This window comes from Rana temporaria (genome assembly GCF_905171775.1).
Source record: "Rana temporaria chromosome 2 unlocalized genomic scaffold, aRanTem1.1 chr2d, whole genome shotgun sequence".
NCBI lineage: Eukaryota > Metazoa > Chordata > Amphibia > Anura > Ranidae > Rana > Rana temporaria.
The window spans coordinates 10,671-28,235 of NW_024404409.1; the positions used below are offsets into that span (position 1 = coordinate 10,671).

Consider the following 17,565-nt stretch of genomic DNA (forward strand, 5'->3'; position numbering starts at 1 on the left):
TCTGTCTGGGCGGTGCTGTGGCTCATTCTGCTGTATTGGGTGTTCTTCCCCTCCGGTGCAGTAGGTGGCAGTAGCAGAGTCGAGGTTTGGGTTTCTCTTCACCAGCAGCCAATCAGGAGGGTTTGTCCTCGCTGTGCATGCTGGGGAGGGGTATATATGGGGCAGACGCCATTGGTTCTGGGTCTTCTTCCACCTTTAGGGTGGCCACATCACGGCGCCCCGGCACTATGGCCTACCTGTCCAGGGAGTGCGTGTCATGCGGTGTTCCTGGTTACGGGGCCATGCTGACCCGGAGCATCTGAGCAGCAACAGGGACCCACCTCTGAAGATACCAAGCTGTCCGGGGAGGGGCCTGCCTGGGTCAGTGGGAGGGGCATGTCCGGGTCGGTGGGAGGGGCATGTCCGGGTCGGTGGGAGGGCACCTGTCCGGGTCAGTGGGAGGGGCCTGTCCGGGTCAGTGGGAGGGGCCTGCCCGGGTCGGTGGGAGGGGCATGTCCGGGTCGGTGGGAGAGGCCTGTCCGGGTCGGTGGGAGGGGCCTGCCTGGGTCAGTGGGAGGGGCATGTCCGGGTCGGTGGGAGGGGCACCTGTCCGGGTCAGTGGGAGGGGCCTGTCCGGGTCAGTGGGAGGGGCCTGTCCGGGTCGGTGGGAGGGGCCTGCCTGGGTCAGTGGGAGGGGCATGTCCGGGTCGGTGGGAGGGGCACCTGTCCGGGTCGGTGGGAGGGCACCTGTCCGGGTCAGTGGGAGGGGCCTGTCGGGTCAGTGGGAGGGGCCTGCCTGGGTCGGTGGGAGGGGCATGTCCGGGTCGGTGGGAGAGGCCTGTCCGGGTCGGTGGGAGGGGCCTGCCTGGGTCAGTGGGAGGGGCATGTCCGGGTCGGTGGGAGGGGCACCTGTCCGGGTCAGTGGGAGGGGCCTGTCCGGGTCAGTGGGAGGGGCCTGTCCGGGTCGGTGGGAGGGGCCTGCCTGGGTCAGTGGGAGGGGCATGTCCGGGTCGGTGGGAGGGGCATGTCCGGGTCGGTGGGAGGGCACCTGTCCGGGTCAGTGGGAGGGGCCTGTCCGGGTCAGTGGGAGGGGCCTGTCCGGGTCGGTGGGAGGGGCCTGTCTGGGTCGGTGGGAGGGGCCTGTCCGGGTCGGTGGGAGGGGCCTGTCTGGGTCGGTGGGAGGGGCCTGCCTGGGTCGGTGGGAGGGGCCTGTCCGGGTCGGTGGGAGGGGCCTGTCTGGGTCGGTGGGAGGGGCCTGCCTGGGTCGGTGGGAGGGGCCTGCCTGGGTCAGTGGGAGGGGCCTGCCTGGGTCGGTGGGAGGGGCATGTCCGGGTCGGTGGGAGGGGCATGTCCGGGTCGCTGGGAGGGGCATGTCCGGGTCGGTGGGAGGGCACCTGTCCGGGTCGGTGGGAGGGGCCTGTCCGGGTCGGTGGGAGGGGCCTGTCTGGGTCGGTGGGAGGGGCCTGCCTGGGTCGGTGGGAGGGGCCTGTCTGGGTCGGTGGGAGGGGCCTGCCCGGGTCGGTGGGAGGGGCCTGCCCGGGTCGGTGGGAGGGGCCTGTCCGGGTCGGTGGGAGGGGCCTGTCCGGGTCGGTGGGAGGGGCCTGTCCGGGTCAGTGGGAGGGGCCTGTCCGGGTCAGGACTGTTTCCTGAATCTGATATTCTCCTTTCTTCTTTACTTTTAAGTTTTATTGTTTCCCCGGCTGGGTAATAAAGAGCAAAGAGCACCTGTCTGTCTGTCTGTCTGTCTGTCTGGACTTTCCTTTACTTCTACTACATGCAATACACATCACTCACCCCTAGGGGGAGGAGGAGCCACGAGAGAACACGCCCCCCAAACATCCAGCCCCTCCTCCTCCGGGGGGAAGTGTAATACATATAAATATACACATAAGACACACCCCTTACCCCGCCCTTTTCAATGAGAATTCTACATAAACAATGATTAGTTACACCCACCACGTCACCAGTGGGAGGAGCTAAGATGGATATTATATAGACAGAAGAAACACTCCGCCCACTACACCCTCCTGCGCCGCCCTCCCCAATAATGGCTGCCTGTGGGCGGGGTCTCGGCGGGAGTGGGCGTATGTCTCACTAGGCTGTGTGTGGGCGGAGTTTAGCGCGGTATCGGCTCTGTGGGTGGGAGGAGTCTCTGGGGCGGAGTCTCTCGGGCGGTATTGGCTCTGTGGGTGGGAGGAGTCTCTGGGGCGGAGTCTCTCGGGCGGTATTGGCTCTGGTGTGAGTGTGTGGGCGGACTCTCGGACGGTATTGGCTCTGGTGTGAGTGTGTGGGCGGAGTCTCGGGCGGTATTGGCTCTGTTGTGAGTGTGTGGGCGGAGTCTCTGGGGCGGTATTGGCTCTGTGAGTGGGCGGACTCTCGGACGGTATTGGCTCTGTTGTGAGTGTGTGGGCGGAGTCTCGGACGGTATTGGCTCAGTAAGCCGTGTGTGGGCGGAGTCTCTGTTGGCTCCCAACGTAAAGCACGCTCGGGAGCGGAAGGGGCGGGATTGCCATGGAGTCGCACTTCCGGATCAGAGCGGAAGTGGGAGGTGTGAAGATGAGCGGGACGGAGTCGGTTCAGGAATCTCCGATCTCCGGAGCCCCGGCGCAGGCCGGAACCAACAGCATCGTCCTCTCCCTGGAGAACAAGCCGAGTCCGGTCAGTATCCCCAAACCGGCGCCGGGGATCGGATCCGTCCTCCCGGGAGAGAGGAGAGCCGGAGGTGAGTGTGAGATCCGGGTGTCCCCCCCTCCGCCCTGTATAATGACCCCCCCCTCCCCCCTCCATATAATGCCCCCCCTCCCTTCCCCTATATAATGTGTTCTCATATACAGGGGGAGGGTCGGTGACCCCCATTGGTGGGAATTCGGGGTACCGGAAGAGTGATGGAGGGGTATTATGAGGTCCCCCGCGTGTCTCCCCCCCTCCCCCAGTGATATGTATGGGGTCCCCCCCTCCCCCAGTGATATGTATGGGGTCCCCCCCTCCCCCAGTGATATGTATGGGGTCTCCCCCTCCCCCAGTGATATGTTTGGGGTCCCCCCCTCCCCCAGTGATATGTATGGGGTCTCCCCTCCCCCAGTGATATGTATGGGGTCTCCCCTCCCCCAGTGATATGTATGGGGTCTCCCCTCCCCCAGTGATATATGTATGGGGTCTCCCCTCCCCCAGTGATATGTATGGGGTCTCCCCCTCCCCCAGTGATATGTATGGGGTCTCCCCTCCCCCCAGTGATATGTATGGGGTCTCCCCCTCCCCCAGTGATATGTATGGGGTCCCCCCCTCCCCCAGTGATATGTATGGGGTCTCCCCTCCCCCAGTGATATGTATGGGGTCTCCCCTCCCCCAGTGATATATGTATGGGGTCTCCCCTCCCCCAGTGATATGTATGGGGTCTCCCCCTCCCCCAATGATATATGTATGGGGTCTCCCCCTCCCCCAGTGATATGTATGGGGTCTCCCCCTCCCCCAGTGATATGTATGGGGTCTCCCCCTCCCCCAGTGATATGTATGGGGTCTCCCCTCCCCCAGTGATATGTATGGGGTCTCCCCCTCCCCCAGTGATATATGTATGGGGTCTCCCCCTCCCCCAGTGATATATGTATGGGGTCTCCCCTCCCCCAGTGATATGTATGGGGTCTCCCCTCCCCCAGTGATATGTATGGGGTCTCCCCCTCCCCCAGTGATATGTATGGGGTCTCCCCCTCCCCCAGTGATATATGTATGGGGTCTCCCCTCCCCCAGTGATATATGTATGGGGTCTCCCCCTCCCCCAGTGATATGTTTGGGGTCTCCCCCTCCCCCAGTGATATGTATGGGGTCTCCCCCTCCCCCAGTGATATGTATGGGGTCTCCCCCTCCCCCAGTGATATATGTATGGGGTCTCCCCTCCCCCAGTGATATGTATGGGGTCTCCCCCTCCCCCAGTGATATGTATGGGGTCTCCCCCTCCCCCAGTGATATGTATGGGGTCTCCCCCTCCCCCAGTGATATATGTATGGGGTCTCCCCCTCCCCCAGTGATATATGTATGGGGTCTCCCCCTCCCCCAGTGATATGTATGGGGTCTCCCCCTCCCCCAGTGATATGTATGGGGTCTCCCCCTCCCCCAGTGATGTGTTTGGGGTCCCCCAGTTGTTGTGGCACTACAAGTCCCAGGAGGTGTTGCAGGCGGGGGGGACGGTGGGATTTGTAGTTCCTCTGAGGGCCCCCGGGAGTTGCTCTCGGCAGAGGAGCAGTCACATGACCTGTATGGGGGGGGGGGGGATTTATATAGAAAATGTGACCCCCCCTGTGTGCGGCTTGTTTTGCCCCCGATCCTCCTCTTCTGGGGTCCCACAGCGGCTCTGGTAGCTCCCCCCCCCCCCACATTGGAGGACTCGGCGCCGCGGACACTGCAAGACGTTCTTTCACCTGAATGTAGAGGAGAAAAAACAGCAAGATTTACATCCTCTGCATTCCCCGACACACGGGGGAGGGGAGCGACAAGGGTTCAGTACAGGGGGGGGGGGGCGACAAGGGTTCAGTACGGGGGGGGGAGCGACAAGGGTCCAGTACAGGGGAGGGGAGCGACAAGGGTCCAGTACAGGGGAGGGGAGCGACAAGGGTCCAGTACAGGGGAGGGGAGCGACAAGGGTCCAGTACAGGGGGGGGGAGCGACAAGGGTTCAGTACAGGGGGGGGGAGCGACAAGGGTCCAGTACGGGAGGGGGGAGCGACAAGGGTCCAGTACAGGGGAGGGGAGCGACAAGGGTTCAGTACAGGGGGGGAGCGACAAGGGTTCAGTACAGGGGAGGGGAGCGACAAGGGTTCAGTACAGGGGGGGAGCGACAAGGGTCCAGTACAGGGGAGGGGAGCGACAAGGGTTCAGTACAGGGGGGGGGAGCGACAAGGGTTCAGTACAGGGGGGGGGAGCGACAAGGGTCCAGTACGGGAGGGGGGAGCGACAAGGGTCCAGTACAGGGGGGGGAGCGACAAGGGTTCAGTACAGGGGAGGGGAGCGACAAGGGTCCAGTACGGGAGGGGGGAGCGACAAGGGTCCAGTACAGGGGGGGGAGCGACAAGGGTACAGTACAGGGGAGGGGAGCGACAAGGGTTCAGTACAGGGGAGGGGAGCGACAAGGGTTCAGTACAGGGGAGGGGAGCGACAAGGGTCCAGTACAGGGGGGGGGAGCGACAAGGGTCCAGTACGGGAGGGGGGAGCGACAAGGGTCCAGTACAGGGGAGGGGAGCGACAAGGGTCCAGTACAGGGGAGGGGAGCGACAAGGGTCCAGTACAGGGGAGGGGAGCGACAAGGGTCCAGTACAGGGGGGGGGAGCGACAAGGGTTCAGTACAGGGGGGGGGGGAGCGACAAGGGTCCAGTACGGGAGGGGGGAGCGACAAGGGTCCAGTACAGGGGGGGGGAGCGACAAGGGTTCAGTACAGGGGGGGAGCGACAAGGGTTCAGTACAGGGGGGGGGAGCGACAAGGGTTCAGTACAGGGGGGGGGAGCGACAAGGGTCCAGTACGGGAGGGGGGAGCGACAAGGGTCCAGTACAGGGGGGGGGAGCGACAAGGGTTCAGTACAGGGGGGGGGGAGCGACAAGGGTCCAGTACAGGGGGGGGGAGCGACAAGGGTCCAGTACAGGGGGGGGGAGCGACAAGGGTCCAGTACAGGGGGGGGGAGCGACAAGGGTTCAGTACAGGGGGGGGAGCGACAAGGGTTCAGTACGGGAGGGGGGAGCGACAAGGGTCCAGTACGGGAGGGGGGAGCGACAAGGGTCCAGTACGGGAGGGGGGAGCGACAAGGGTCCAGTACAGGGGGGGGGGAGCGACAAGGGTCCAGTACGGGAGGGGGGAGCGACAAGGGTCCAGTACAGGGGGGGGGGAGCGACAAGGGTTCAGTACAGGGGGGGGAGCGACAAGGGTTCAGTACAGGGGGGGGGAGCGACAAGGGTTCAGTACAGGGGGGGGGAGCGACAAGGGTCCAGTACGGGAGGGGGGAGCGACAAGGGTCCAGTACAGGGGGGGGGAGCGACAAGGGTCCAGTACGGGAGGGGGGAGCGACAAGGGTCCAGTACAGGGGAGGGGAGCGACAAGGGTCCAGTACAGGGGAGGGGAGCGACAAGGGTCCAGTACAGGGGGGGGGGAGCGACAAGGGTTCAGTACAGGGGGGGGGAGCGACAAGGGGTCAGTACAGGGGGGGGGAGCGACAAGGGTCCAGTACGGGAGGGGGGAGCGACAAGGGTCCAGTACGGGAGGGGGGAGCGACAAGGGTCCAGTACGGGAGGGGGGAGCGACAAGGGTCCAGTACGGGAGGGGGGAGCGACAAGGGTCCAGTACAGGGGGGGGAGCGACAAGGGTTCAGTACAGGGGGGGGAGCGACAAGGGTCCAGTACGGGAGGGGGGGGTTGAAGGACTCGTCAATCAGTGTAACAGAAGTGAACAATTCATGGATTGCCTTACTTCCTGTAATCCATCTGCCCTTAGCTCAGTCATGCAGACAGGACTATAACCAGTAGGGCGAGCACGGTGGGGGCTGCATTTGATGGGGGGGGGGGGGGTTTCAGTATTTTTTTGGTTTGCGCCCCCCCCCCCCAAGCACCGGCCACCACTGGACACGATATAAACAGTGCTAGGTTTCGAGGGGGCCCACCCCTTTTCCCAGAGCAGGCGAGGGGCGTGTTGGGGGCAGGGCTGGAGGCGGTGGTGCGGATGATGTAATTAAGCAACTCACGCCGCCTCTGCCCGCTCTAGTCTATTATTTTCCTGTACTGAAATGAGCATGCGCGATATAAGTGCGGTGAAGCGCATGCGCAGTGGAGCCCCGCGACATAGCCGCACAGGAAGTGTCTCGCGCTCCACCCCTCTCCGCCCTCCCCAGGTATCGGGAGCATTTGTAGGAGGACTCGCGCACATGCTCGGTATCAGGACAGCCCCTAGTATGATGAGGAGACCTCGGTGTCAGACTGTTTGGCTCCTCAGGGAATCTCGGTGTCAGACTGTTCGGCTCCTCAGGGAATCTCGGTGTCAGACTGTTCGGCTCCTCAGGGAATCTCGGTGTCAGACTGTTCGGCTCCTCAGGGAATCTCGGTGTCAGACTGTTTGGCTCCTCAGGGAATCTCGGTGTCAGACTGTTTGGCTCCTCAGGGAATCTCATACAAAGGATAAATCTTTCCCGACATTCTCATCTATTATTTACCCTCAATAGACACATAAGAGGGGAGGCGGGGTGTTCACACTTATCTCCGCCCCTCCCGGCTAGAACTGTCACACCTCTCTTCATTCATTGGACGCCGACTGACTGTATCCATTGTGTCCCCCCTCCCCCTCCTCGCTCTTGTATAAAGTTTCTGATTCATTGAATGATTTTTTTATTTTTCTCCTCAGTTCCGGTTTCTGTCGCCGCCCCTCCTGAGAGCTCCTCCTCCCTCTCCAATGGCGTGTACCTCCCCCCGGGGGTGACCAATGGGGACATAAAGCCAATCATCTCCAGCACTCCTCTGGTGGACTTCCTGATGCAGCTGGAAGATTACACGCCCACTGTGAGTATAGACCCCGCCCCCTACTGGAAGATTACGCTGTGGGGGTGGGTCAGCTTGGGGCGCAACGTTGTGTGTGGTGGGCACTGTGTGTGGGTGGGTCAGAGGTTGGGGGGCTCTGTGTGTGTGGTGGGGGCTCTGTGTGTGTGGTGGGGGCTCTGTGTGTGTGGCGGGGGCTCTGTGTGTGTGTGTGTGTGTGTGTGTGTGTGTGTGTGGGTCAGCTTGGGGCGGAACGTTGTGTGTGTGTGTCAGCTTGGGGCGGAACGTTGTGTGTGGGCGGGGCATGTTGTGTGTGGGCGGGGGCACTGTGTGGGTGGGTCAGCTTGGGGCGGAACATTGTGTGTGGTGTGGGGGCACTGTGTGTGGGTCAGCTTGGGGTGGAACGTTGTGTGTGGTGGGGGCACTGTGTGTGGGTCAGCGGGGGGGCATGTTGTGTGTGGGCGGGGGGGGCATGTTGTGTGTGGGCGGGGGCTCTGTTTGTGTGTGGGGGTGGGTCAGCTTGGGGCGGAACGTTGTGTGGGTCAGCTTGGGGCGGAACGTTGTGTGTGTGGTGGGGGGCACTGTGTGTGGGTGGGTCAGCGGGGGGGCATGTTGTGTGTGTGGGCGGGGGGCATGTTGTGTGTGTGGGCGGGGGCTGTGTGTGTGGGGGTGGGTCAGCTTGGGGCGGAACGTGTGTGTGTGTGTGTGTGTGTGTGTGTGTGTGTGTGGGGGTGGGTCAGCTTGGGGCGGAACGTTGTGTGTGGTGGGGGCACTGTGTGTGGGTGGGTCAGCGGGGGGGGGGCGTTTTGTGTGTGGGCGGGGGCTCTGTGTGTGCGTGTGGGGGTGGGTCAGCTTGGGGCGCAACGTTGTGTGTGGGTCAGCTTGGGGCGGAACATTGTGTGTGGTGTGGGGGGCACTGTGTGTGTGGGTGGGTCAGAGGTTGGGGGGCGTTTTGTGTGTGGTGGGGGCTCTGTGTGTGTGGCGGGGGCTCTGTGTGTGTGTGTGTGGGTCAGCTTGGGGCGGAACGTTGTGTGTGGGCGGGGCATGTTGTGTGTGGGCGGGGGCACTGGGTGGGTGGGTCAGCTTGGGGCGGAACATTGTGTGTGGTGTGGGGGCACTGTGTGTGGGTGGGTCAGCGGGGGGGCGTTTTGTGTGGGCGGGGGGCATGTGTGTGGTGGGGGCTCTGTGTGTGTGGGGGCTCTGTGTGTGTGGGGGTGGGGCATGTTGTGTGTGGGCGGGGGCTCTGTGTGTGTGGGGGTGGGTCAGCTTGGGGCGGAACGTTGTGTGTGGTGGGGGCACTGTGTGTGGGTCAGCGGGGGGGGGGGGCGTTTTGTGTGTGGTGGGGGCACTGTGTGTGGGTCAGCGGGGGGGGCGTTTTGGGTGTGGGCGGGGGCTCTGTGTGTGTGTGTGTGTGTGTGTGTGTGTGTGTGTGTGTGTGTGTGTGTGTGTGTGTGTGTGTGTGTGTGTGTGTGTGGGTCAGCTTGGGGCGCAACGTTGTGTGTGGTGGGCACTGTGTGTGGGTGGGTCAGAGGTTGGGGGGCGTTTTGTGTGTGGCGGGGGCTCTGTGTGTGTGGCGGGGGCTCTGTGTGTGTGTGTGTGTGTGTGTGTGTGTGTGTGTGTGGGTGGGTGGGTCAGCTTGGGGCGGAACGTTGTGTGTGTGTGTGTGTGTGTGTGTGTGTGGGGGTGGGTCAGCTTGGGGCGGAACGTTGTGTGTGGGCGGGGCATGTTGTGTGTGGGCGGGGGCACTGTGTGGGTGGGTCAGCTTGGGGCGGAACATTGTGTGTGGTGTGGGGGCACTGTGTGTGGGTGGGTGGGGCATGTTGTGTGTGGGCGGGGGCTCTGTGTGTGTGGGGGTGGGTCAGCTTGGGGCGGAACGTTGTGTGTGGTGGGGGCACTGTGTGTGGGTCAGCGGGGGGGGGGGCGTTTTGTGTGTGGTGGGGGCACTGTGTGTGGGTCAGCGGGGGGGGGGCGTTTTGTGTGTGGGCGGGGGCTCTGTGTGTGTGTGTGTGTGGGGGTGGGTCAGCTTGGGGCGCAACGTTGTGTGTGGTGTGGGGGGCACTGTGTGTGTGTGGGTCAGCTTGGGGCGGAACGTTGTGTGTGGGCGGGGCATGTTGTGTGTGGGCGGGGGCACTGTGTGGGTGGGTGGGTCAGCTTGGGGCGGAACATTGTGTGTGGTGTGGGGGCACTGTGTGTGGGTGGGTCAGCGGGGGGGGGGGCGCGTTTTGTGTGGGCGGGGGGCATGTGTGTGTGTGTGGTGGGGGCTCTGTGTGTGTGTGGGGGTGGGTCAGCTTGGGGCGGAACGGTGTGTGGTGTGGGCGGGGCTCTGTGGACACTCCCTCATCCTCCTCTCTCTGTACAGATCCCGGACGCAGTGACTGGATATTACCTGAACCGGGCGGGGTTTGAGGCCTCCGACCCTCGCATGTGAGTATCCGTCTCTGTGATGTCATCATTGTGCTGAACCTTCCTTCTGAAGATGCTCCTCCTCTGGCTGTCATGCTGATCCCTTAGACTCCCTACTGCCTTGCCCGGGGGGGGGGGGGGGGGGGGGGGGGACCTCCTCTGCGTTTCCTGGGTCGGGGGGGCGGGGACCTCCTCTGCGTTTCCTGGGTCGGGGGGGGGGGGGGTGTGGGGACCTCCTCTGTGTTTCCTGGGTCGGGGGGGGGGCGGGGACCTCCTCTGCGTTTCCTGGGTCGGGGGGGGGGGGCGGGGACCTCCTCTGCGTTTCCTGGGTCGGGGACCTCCTCTGCGTTTCCTGGGTCGGGGACCTCCTCTGTGTTTCCTGGGTCGGGGACCTCCTCTGCGTTTCCTGGGTCGGGGGGGCGGGGACCTCCTCTGCGTTTCCTGGGTCAGGGGGGCGGGGACCTCCTCTGCGTTTCCTGGGTCAGGGGGGCGGGGACCTCCTCTGCGTTTCCTGGGTCGGGGGGGGGGGGCGGGGACCTCCTCTGCGTTTCCTGGGTCAGGGGGGCGGGGACCTCCTCTGCGTTTCCTGGGTCAGGGGGGCGGGGACCTCCTCTGCGTTTCCTGGGTCGGGGGGGGGGGGCGGGGACCTCCTCTGCGTTTCCTGGGTCGGGGGGGGGGGGTGTGGGGACCTCCTCTGTGTTTCCTGGGTCGGGGACCTCCTTGGTGTTTCCTGGGTCGGGGGGGGCGGGGACCTCCTCTGTGTTTCCTGGGTCGGGGGGGTCGGGGACCTCCTCGGTGTTTCCTGGGTCGCGGGGGCGGGGACCTCCAGTGGGCGGTGCGGACTCTCATACGTTGGTCTCTCTCTCCAGCATCCGACTGATTTCATTGGCTGCTCAGAAGTTCATCTCTGACATTGCGAATGACGCTCTGCAGCACTGCAAGATGAAGGGGACGGCGTCCGGGAGCTCCCGCAACAAGAGCAAGGTGAGTCCCACCCCAGCCTACTGATACCCCCGGGGGTGGGGGGTTGTTTATCTCTCACACTATCATGTATTGGGGCGCTTACCTTTACACGCATGAAGAGGAATGTGAAGACCAATCAGGGCCCCCCTCACGTTTCTCGCACACTGAAGGGTGACTTGGCCCTCTGGGGTCATTGTGTGGGTGATGATGTGCTGCACTTCTCTGCCGTTGGTTGTCACTGAATTCTCAGAACAGCAGAGATCCACCACCATGCTTCACAGTAGGGATGCTTTACTTCATGGGCATTGACTTCCCCCTCCCCCAGTCATAGACGTTCCGTTTTCGGGGTCTGTGTGGCGTATGATCGACCTTCTAGTGGGCGTGTCCATGTGTGAGAAATAAAAGCTGTTCATTGGTCCAGCATGGTAGAAGGCGGTCCTCTCTGTACACAGATACATCACAGGAGGCGGGGCCTCCATGGCAGGATCGCTGTAACAAGTGATCCCTCCTCCTAGGGGTGGGGTATTATATAATGCTGTACATTAGAGAGATTAATATGTTGTCTGCTGGAGGCGGGGAATTGTAGTGCATCCCTCCCCCAGGGGGCGGAGCATAGAAGTGAATTCTGTATAATTTCTCTTCCGTTCATAGACGGACACAGCCTTCATTGACCTTAGGGTTATGCTTCTTCCTACCAGGAGATTTAGGCAGAATTTAACAGCACTTAAAGTGTTAACCTTTCCTTCATGCCGCTCCTCCCAGGGGGCGTGGCTCCCCCAGGCATAACCCACACCCTGCTTTAGGAGCCTCAGTCTTTTTCTGCCTAACCGTCAGGAGAGTCAGGCACTTCTGGAGTTTTTTTCTGGCGATTTTTCTCGCTTTTTTATTGTTTTGTTCCTGCATTTTTGAATCCTGCGATTCTTCTATCAACAGCCGACTGGGTGACAGGCTGGGTCCTCGACTCTTGTAGTCCCCCCATGTTAGGCCTTCGAGCGTGTGCCGGCCCTCAGCTCAGCTTTGGGACGTCCACGACTGGCCCCATTGCTCCAGGGGCGGCCGGGGAACTTTGGTTCTAGGGCACACATATGACCGGTCTCTATGGCTTTGTCACAGTGTGTCTGGCCGACAGCCATGCCGTTTACGGACGTTGGTTCTGTCTGGGATACCTCCAGCCGGGTAGTCGCAGGACAGGTAAGTAGTGGCCCCTTACTCAGGTAAGTGGTCTGACTGGTGGTTTCCCTGGGGAGGTCGACTGAGGGTCCGCCCTGCTTTCCTCTCTCCCCTTCCCCTGACTGGGTAGTGGCTGTGAAGGGGGGCCTCCTGGGTTTTCTTTGTTACCACCGGAGCCCGTGTGTTGTTAGGGGGACTGTGTTGTTACTCTGGGGGGTGCTGCTGTGTTCTGCGAGGTGAATTTTACCTCAGATGGCGGCCATCTTGGAAATCTCCTTGGTAACGCTGTGATTCTTCCCTGAGATGACTCGGCACAGCCTCTGGTCTCTTCTACCAGTTTTAGTGCTGTAACAGTTTTAGTGCTGTGAAACGCTGTGAATCTTCCTTGAGGTGACAGACACATCACAGCCAGCACATCAGAGCACACCTCAGGTTTTTCAGCTCCCTCTGCAGCTGGGTGGGGTGGTGAATACCAGGGGCCCCCATGCTCTGCAATGGCAGCAAGGAGGTGACCAGTGGGTTTTTTTTTGTCCTGCCTTGCAGGGTGGGTGACTCAGCGCTGACACTATGGAACCTGAGCCAGGTCTCCCTCTCAAGCTATGCCTGAGTTAACCCTTAACGCCCCTTCCCCTGCCACATCTGTTATGTTGGCTGTCCTGGGTTTCTTGCCAGGTTTGAAGCAGCTAGTGCCCGGATGGGGGGTAAAAAAGCCCTGAAGCCTGCTTCTGGGGATGACACAGAATCGCAGTTTTTTTCTGGTTCTGTTATGTCAGAGGCTGCGGGTTTAACCCTTATGGATAGTGAGGATGACTCTGCTGCAGTCAGTATTGTTGGAGCTCTTGTTTCTGCGGTGCGCGAGACTCTAAAAATTGAGGATGTGGCGGAGACACCTCCGTGTCAGTACCAGCAGACTACCACGCACCGCTGAAGGGTTTCCTTGTGTTCCTTATTTGGACTATATGTTATACAAGGAATGGGATGCACCGCAAAAAGTTTGTCAAAAAACTTTGCAACCCGTTACCCCCTTGGGGGGGCTTTAAAAAAAAAAAGTAGGTCTCTCCTCCGCCAGTGGACCCCCCTGTGTCCAGACTGCGCAAGTCCACCACGTTGCCTGTGGAAGGGGCTCCTGCATTTCAGGATCCCGCTGATAGGAGAGTGGAGGCCGTGGCCCGCTCCCTATTCACGGTGGTGGGTTCGGCGGTGAGGCCGGCTCTGGCCGGGGCCCTGGTCAGGCCCCGACTAAAAGGGCGAAGCTCCTGCTGCAGGAGCTGGAAGAAGGGGCTTCCGAATCCTTTAGGGACCTGGCTGAACAATTGGTTCAGGGTCAGAATTTTCTCTGCGAGGCGGCCATGGATACGATCCGGGGCTTCCGTCTATGCAGTGGTTCTGCGCCGCCTTGTGTGGCTGAGGAGCTGGTCTGCGGACTAGTCCTCTAAGGTGACCTTGGGGATGGCCGTTAAGGGTGAACGGTCCTTTTGGGACTTCCCTAAATGGCATCATTGAGGATGCCACGGGTGGTAAGCGCATGCTGTTCCCACAGTCTGGGAAGGGCTAGGGACCTCGCCCTGTGCAAGGACCCTCCTTGCCTACCTCCGAGCGTTTTTTCGCCCGCCCTGTGTGGTGGGGGTAAGGTCTACATGGTGCTTGAATCCCCACTGCGGGGTAGCAGCGCACCTGATACTGCATGCCTAACAAGTCTGCGGACATACCTGCTTCCGCCTGAAGGTCTGCTCCCGCCCGTGTCTCGGGTGGGAGACTGGCTTCGCATTGCGAAGTGTTTTCCTTGGGGTACAAGATTGAGTTTCTCTCTTGTCTGCCAAACAGGTTTTTTCCCTCCGGCTTCTGGCCTCCTCCGGTTCGCCGGTTGGCTCTGTCAGGGGCTGTCCAGGATCTTCTGGTCAGGGGAGTGATTGTGCCAGTTCCCTCGTTGGAACGCTCTCGGGGTTTTTACTCCATTCTGTTTGTGTCCCCACGGAGGATGGGGCCCGGTCGATCCTGGGCCTCAAGTCCCTCGTTTTGTCAAGGTGGTGTCGATTCGCTTGGTAATAGCGGCACTCCATCAGGGGGATTTTCTGGCATCCTTGGATGTCATGAACGTGTACCTGCATATCCTCAAACCACCAGAGATTCTGTGCTTTGTGGTCGGGGGGCCATTTTCAATGGTGTCCTTCCTATTCGGCGGGTTTTCGCCAAGGTGCTCGTACCGATACTGGCCCGGCTGTGACAGCGGGGGTTTGTTATCATGGGATGTCTGGACGACATTCTCCTACGAGCTTCTTCGAGCTCTGCATTGGTGGAGCCGTGCCTATCACGTGTCAGGCTCTCCTAGTGTTCGGCTGGTTTCTGGATTGTCCTGAAATCAGGGTTGATTCCGTCTCAGGGATACCTGGGACTGGTCCTGGATTCCTCCGGGGTGGGAGTGTTTTTCTCCTAGCGGAAAAACTTCAGACTCTGCTATCTGCTGTGCAGCAGTTGCCGACCCAGAAGCGGTCATCTCTGCGATTCTGCAGGAAGGTTCTGGGTCAGTTGGTAGCCTCTTTCGAGGCGGTTCCGTATGCCCAATTCCACACCTGGGTACTACGGAGGGAACTGCTGTCACGATGGGACTAGCTTCCGTCATCTCTGGATTACCAGATTCAGTTGAGTCATCTGATCATGTCTCCCCTGGGTGGTGGCTGGCGTTTCCGGTGCGGAAAGTCATTTTTCTGCAGGCCACTGGACACGACGGATGCCAGCCTCTCCGGTTGGGGAGGGGGCACCGGACTCAGGTGGAGTCCAACGTTCTGAAGCTCCGAGCAATCAAGTACGGAATTGGCTGGCCGACCTCCTAAGTCGCACTGCACTGGGCCAAGGGGAGTGGTCTCTCCACCCACAGGTGTTTCGGGGTCTGTGCCAAAAAGTGGGGCACTCTGGGCGTGGACCTTCTAGCGTCCCGTCTCTATCGGTAGGTGCCACGGTTCGTGGCCAGGTTTAAGGACCCGTGGGCGGGCGCGTTGGTGGCTCCTTGGTCGCTGTCGCCTACTTTACGCCTTCCCTCCTCGGAAGCTTCTTCCTCGCCTGCTGCGCAGAGTGGAAGCTGTAGGGATTCTATCAATCCTGATTGCCCCAGATTGGCCGCGTTGCTCCTGGTACGCGGACCAGGTGCGTCTGCTGGCAGACGCCCCCTAGCGTCTTCCCCTGGGAATTGATTTTCTGTTGCAGGCTCCGATCTTCCACCCTGTTTCACAGCCACCGGCCTTAGCGGCGTGGCTGTTGAGAGCCAGGGGCTGAAGGACCAAGGCCTATTGTGCTCGGTGGTCTCTACCGTGCTGCCTGCACGGAAGTCTACCTCACGTAGGTTTTTTCCTCATACATGGAAGGCCTACTTCTCTGTGTGTGGGGAGATGAACTGGCACTCTCGTACATGCGTTGTGTACAGGATTCTGCTGTCTTTGCAGCAGGGAGTGGTTCAGGCTCTCGCCTTACGTACGGTTAGGAGCCAGATTTCTGCTCTGGCTGTTTTTACTTGCAGCGACCCTTGGCATCGCACTCCTCGGTGCGTGCGTTGGGTCAGGGGGTCTGGCAGGTGGCCCCTCCGGTGCGCCCTCCACTACCCCCATGGGACTTGAATTTAGTCCTTTCGGTGCTTCGGGATGCTCCCTTTGAGGACATTCGGGAGGTTTTTTGTCGCAAAAGGTGATTTTATTTCTGGTAGCAATTACCTCGATCAGACGGGTGTCTGTCTGTTCTGGTGGCCTTGTCTTGCAAGGCTCCCTGCTTGGTCATCCATAAGGATGAGGTGGTGCTGCGGCCGCAGCCGTTTTTTCTCCCTAAGGTCGTTTCGGCTTTTCACTTGGATGTGGACATTGTTCTTCCATCCTTATGTCCTCGGCCGAAATGCCAAGAGGAGGCCACTTTACATCCTCTGGATGTGGTTCGGGCCCTACGAGTTTACTTGTCGGCGACAGCTCCGTTCCGGAAGTCGGACTCGCTGTTCGTGTCGGTGGCTGGTCCTACAAGAGGGCCTGGCAGTCTCGTCGGCCACCGTTCCTAGGTGGTTCCGACGGATTGTGCTTCAGGCCTATGCCCTGAAGGGGCGTGTGCCCCCCTTTCGGGTTATGGCGCATTCGACCAGGGCGATCGGGGCCTCTTGGGCTTTCCGACACCAAGCCTCTGTGTTACAGCGGTGTTAGGAGGCATCCTGGTCGTCAATCCACGCTGTTTCAAGGTGGATGTGAGTGCATCTTCGGATGCCTCCTTCGGCCGCAGGTGTTACAGGCGGCAGTTTAAGGTTGGAGTTCCTCCGTTGAGTAACTCCGGTTTTTGTTTGGGGTGTAACCTGTTTTTGCTGTGTTATTTTCCCACCCCTCGAAATTTTTTGACACTGCTTGGGGATGTCCCTAAGGTCAATGAAGGCTGTGTCCGTCTATGAACGGAAGAGAAAATAGGATTTTTGTACTCACCGTAAAATCCATTTCTCTGAGTTCATAGACGGACACAGCACCCACCCCTCCTTGGTTTGTACTGCTTGTTACGAACTGAGGCTGCTGGAGCAGAGTGGGGGTTATGCCTGGGGGAGCCACGCCCCCTGGGAGGAGCGGCATGAAGGAAAGTTTTTAAGTGCTGTAAGAATTCTGCCTAAATCTCCTGGTAGGAAGAAGCATAACCCTAAGGTCAAAGAAGACTGTGTCCGTCTATGAACTCAGAGAAATGGATTTTACGGTGAGTACAAAAATCCTATTCCCTGTCTCCCCCAGGGGCAGGACAATTAAGGCACGTCCCTCCCCCCTGGTGGGTGGGACATAGTAGTGAATTCTGTATAATATTCCGTCTCCCCCAGTGGGCGGGGCATAGTGATTTCTGTATAATGCTCCGTCTCCCCCAGAGGCGTGGCGTTGTGTCACATCCCTCCCCCGGTGGGCGGGGCGTAGTAGTGAATTCTGTATAATGCTCTCTGTCTCCCCCTGCAGGATAAGAAGTACACGCTCACCATGGAGGACCTGAGCCCGGCGTTGGCGGAATACGGAATCAATGTGAAGAAGCCGCATTATTTCACCTAGAGGGGGAGGGGCTTCCTGTGGACTGTGTTATGTGGTACAGCCACCATCCCCCGCTCTCTGTGTATAGAAGTGTGTGTGTGTGACGGGAACCAATCAGAGGGATTCTGGGAAATGTTTGATCCAAAGACTTTATCCCGCCATCGTTGGAGAACGTTTCAGATAATCCGGAGGAGGGAGGAGCCAGAGAGTTCACCTCCCTTTTCAAGAGAACCCTTCCACTGTGGGAGGAGTCAGACATCGCCCCTTTTTCTCACATGGAATGAATGTGGACAGTTAAATAAATATATAATTATCTGGTGTTTGGTTTGTTGACTTCCTGTATGTGCCCCTCCCCCTGGGTTCCCCCTCCTCGCCACCATCTTTGGTTGTTCCCCACGTGTTGCTGTCAGAGGTCGGGCAGACATATGGCCCCTTCTCTATATCTGACCCCCCCCAACCCCCTCCATCCCCGTGTGTGACACAGCGCCCCCTAGTGGGGTCTGTACACCCGCTGTGCCCATTATGAGGGGTTC

General features: G+C 60.4%; 1 protein-coding gene across 1 annotated transcript; it reads left to right on the forward strand.

The window, feature by feature from the left end:
- The first annotated feature begins 2,475 nt into the window (after nucleotides 1–2,475).
- On the forward strand, nucleotides 2,476–17,352 carry TAF10 (TATA-box binding protein associated factor 10). Its single transcript, XM_040334054.1, has 5 exons — nucleotides 2,476–2,701; nucleotides 7,348–7,502; nucleotides 9,838–9,902; nucleotides 10,751–10,865; nucleotides 16,964–17,352. Exons 1-5 carry the CDS (start codon nucleotides 2,491–2,493, stop codon nucleotides 17,051–17,053), a joined length of 636 nt encoding a protein of 211 aa, XP_040189988.1. The 5' UTR covers nucleotides 2,476–2,490; the 3' UTR covers nucleotides 17,054–17,352.
- Nucleotides 17,353–17,565: the final 213 nt, after the last annotated feature.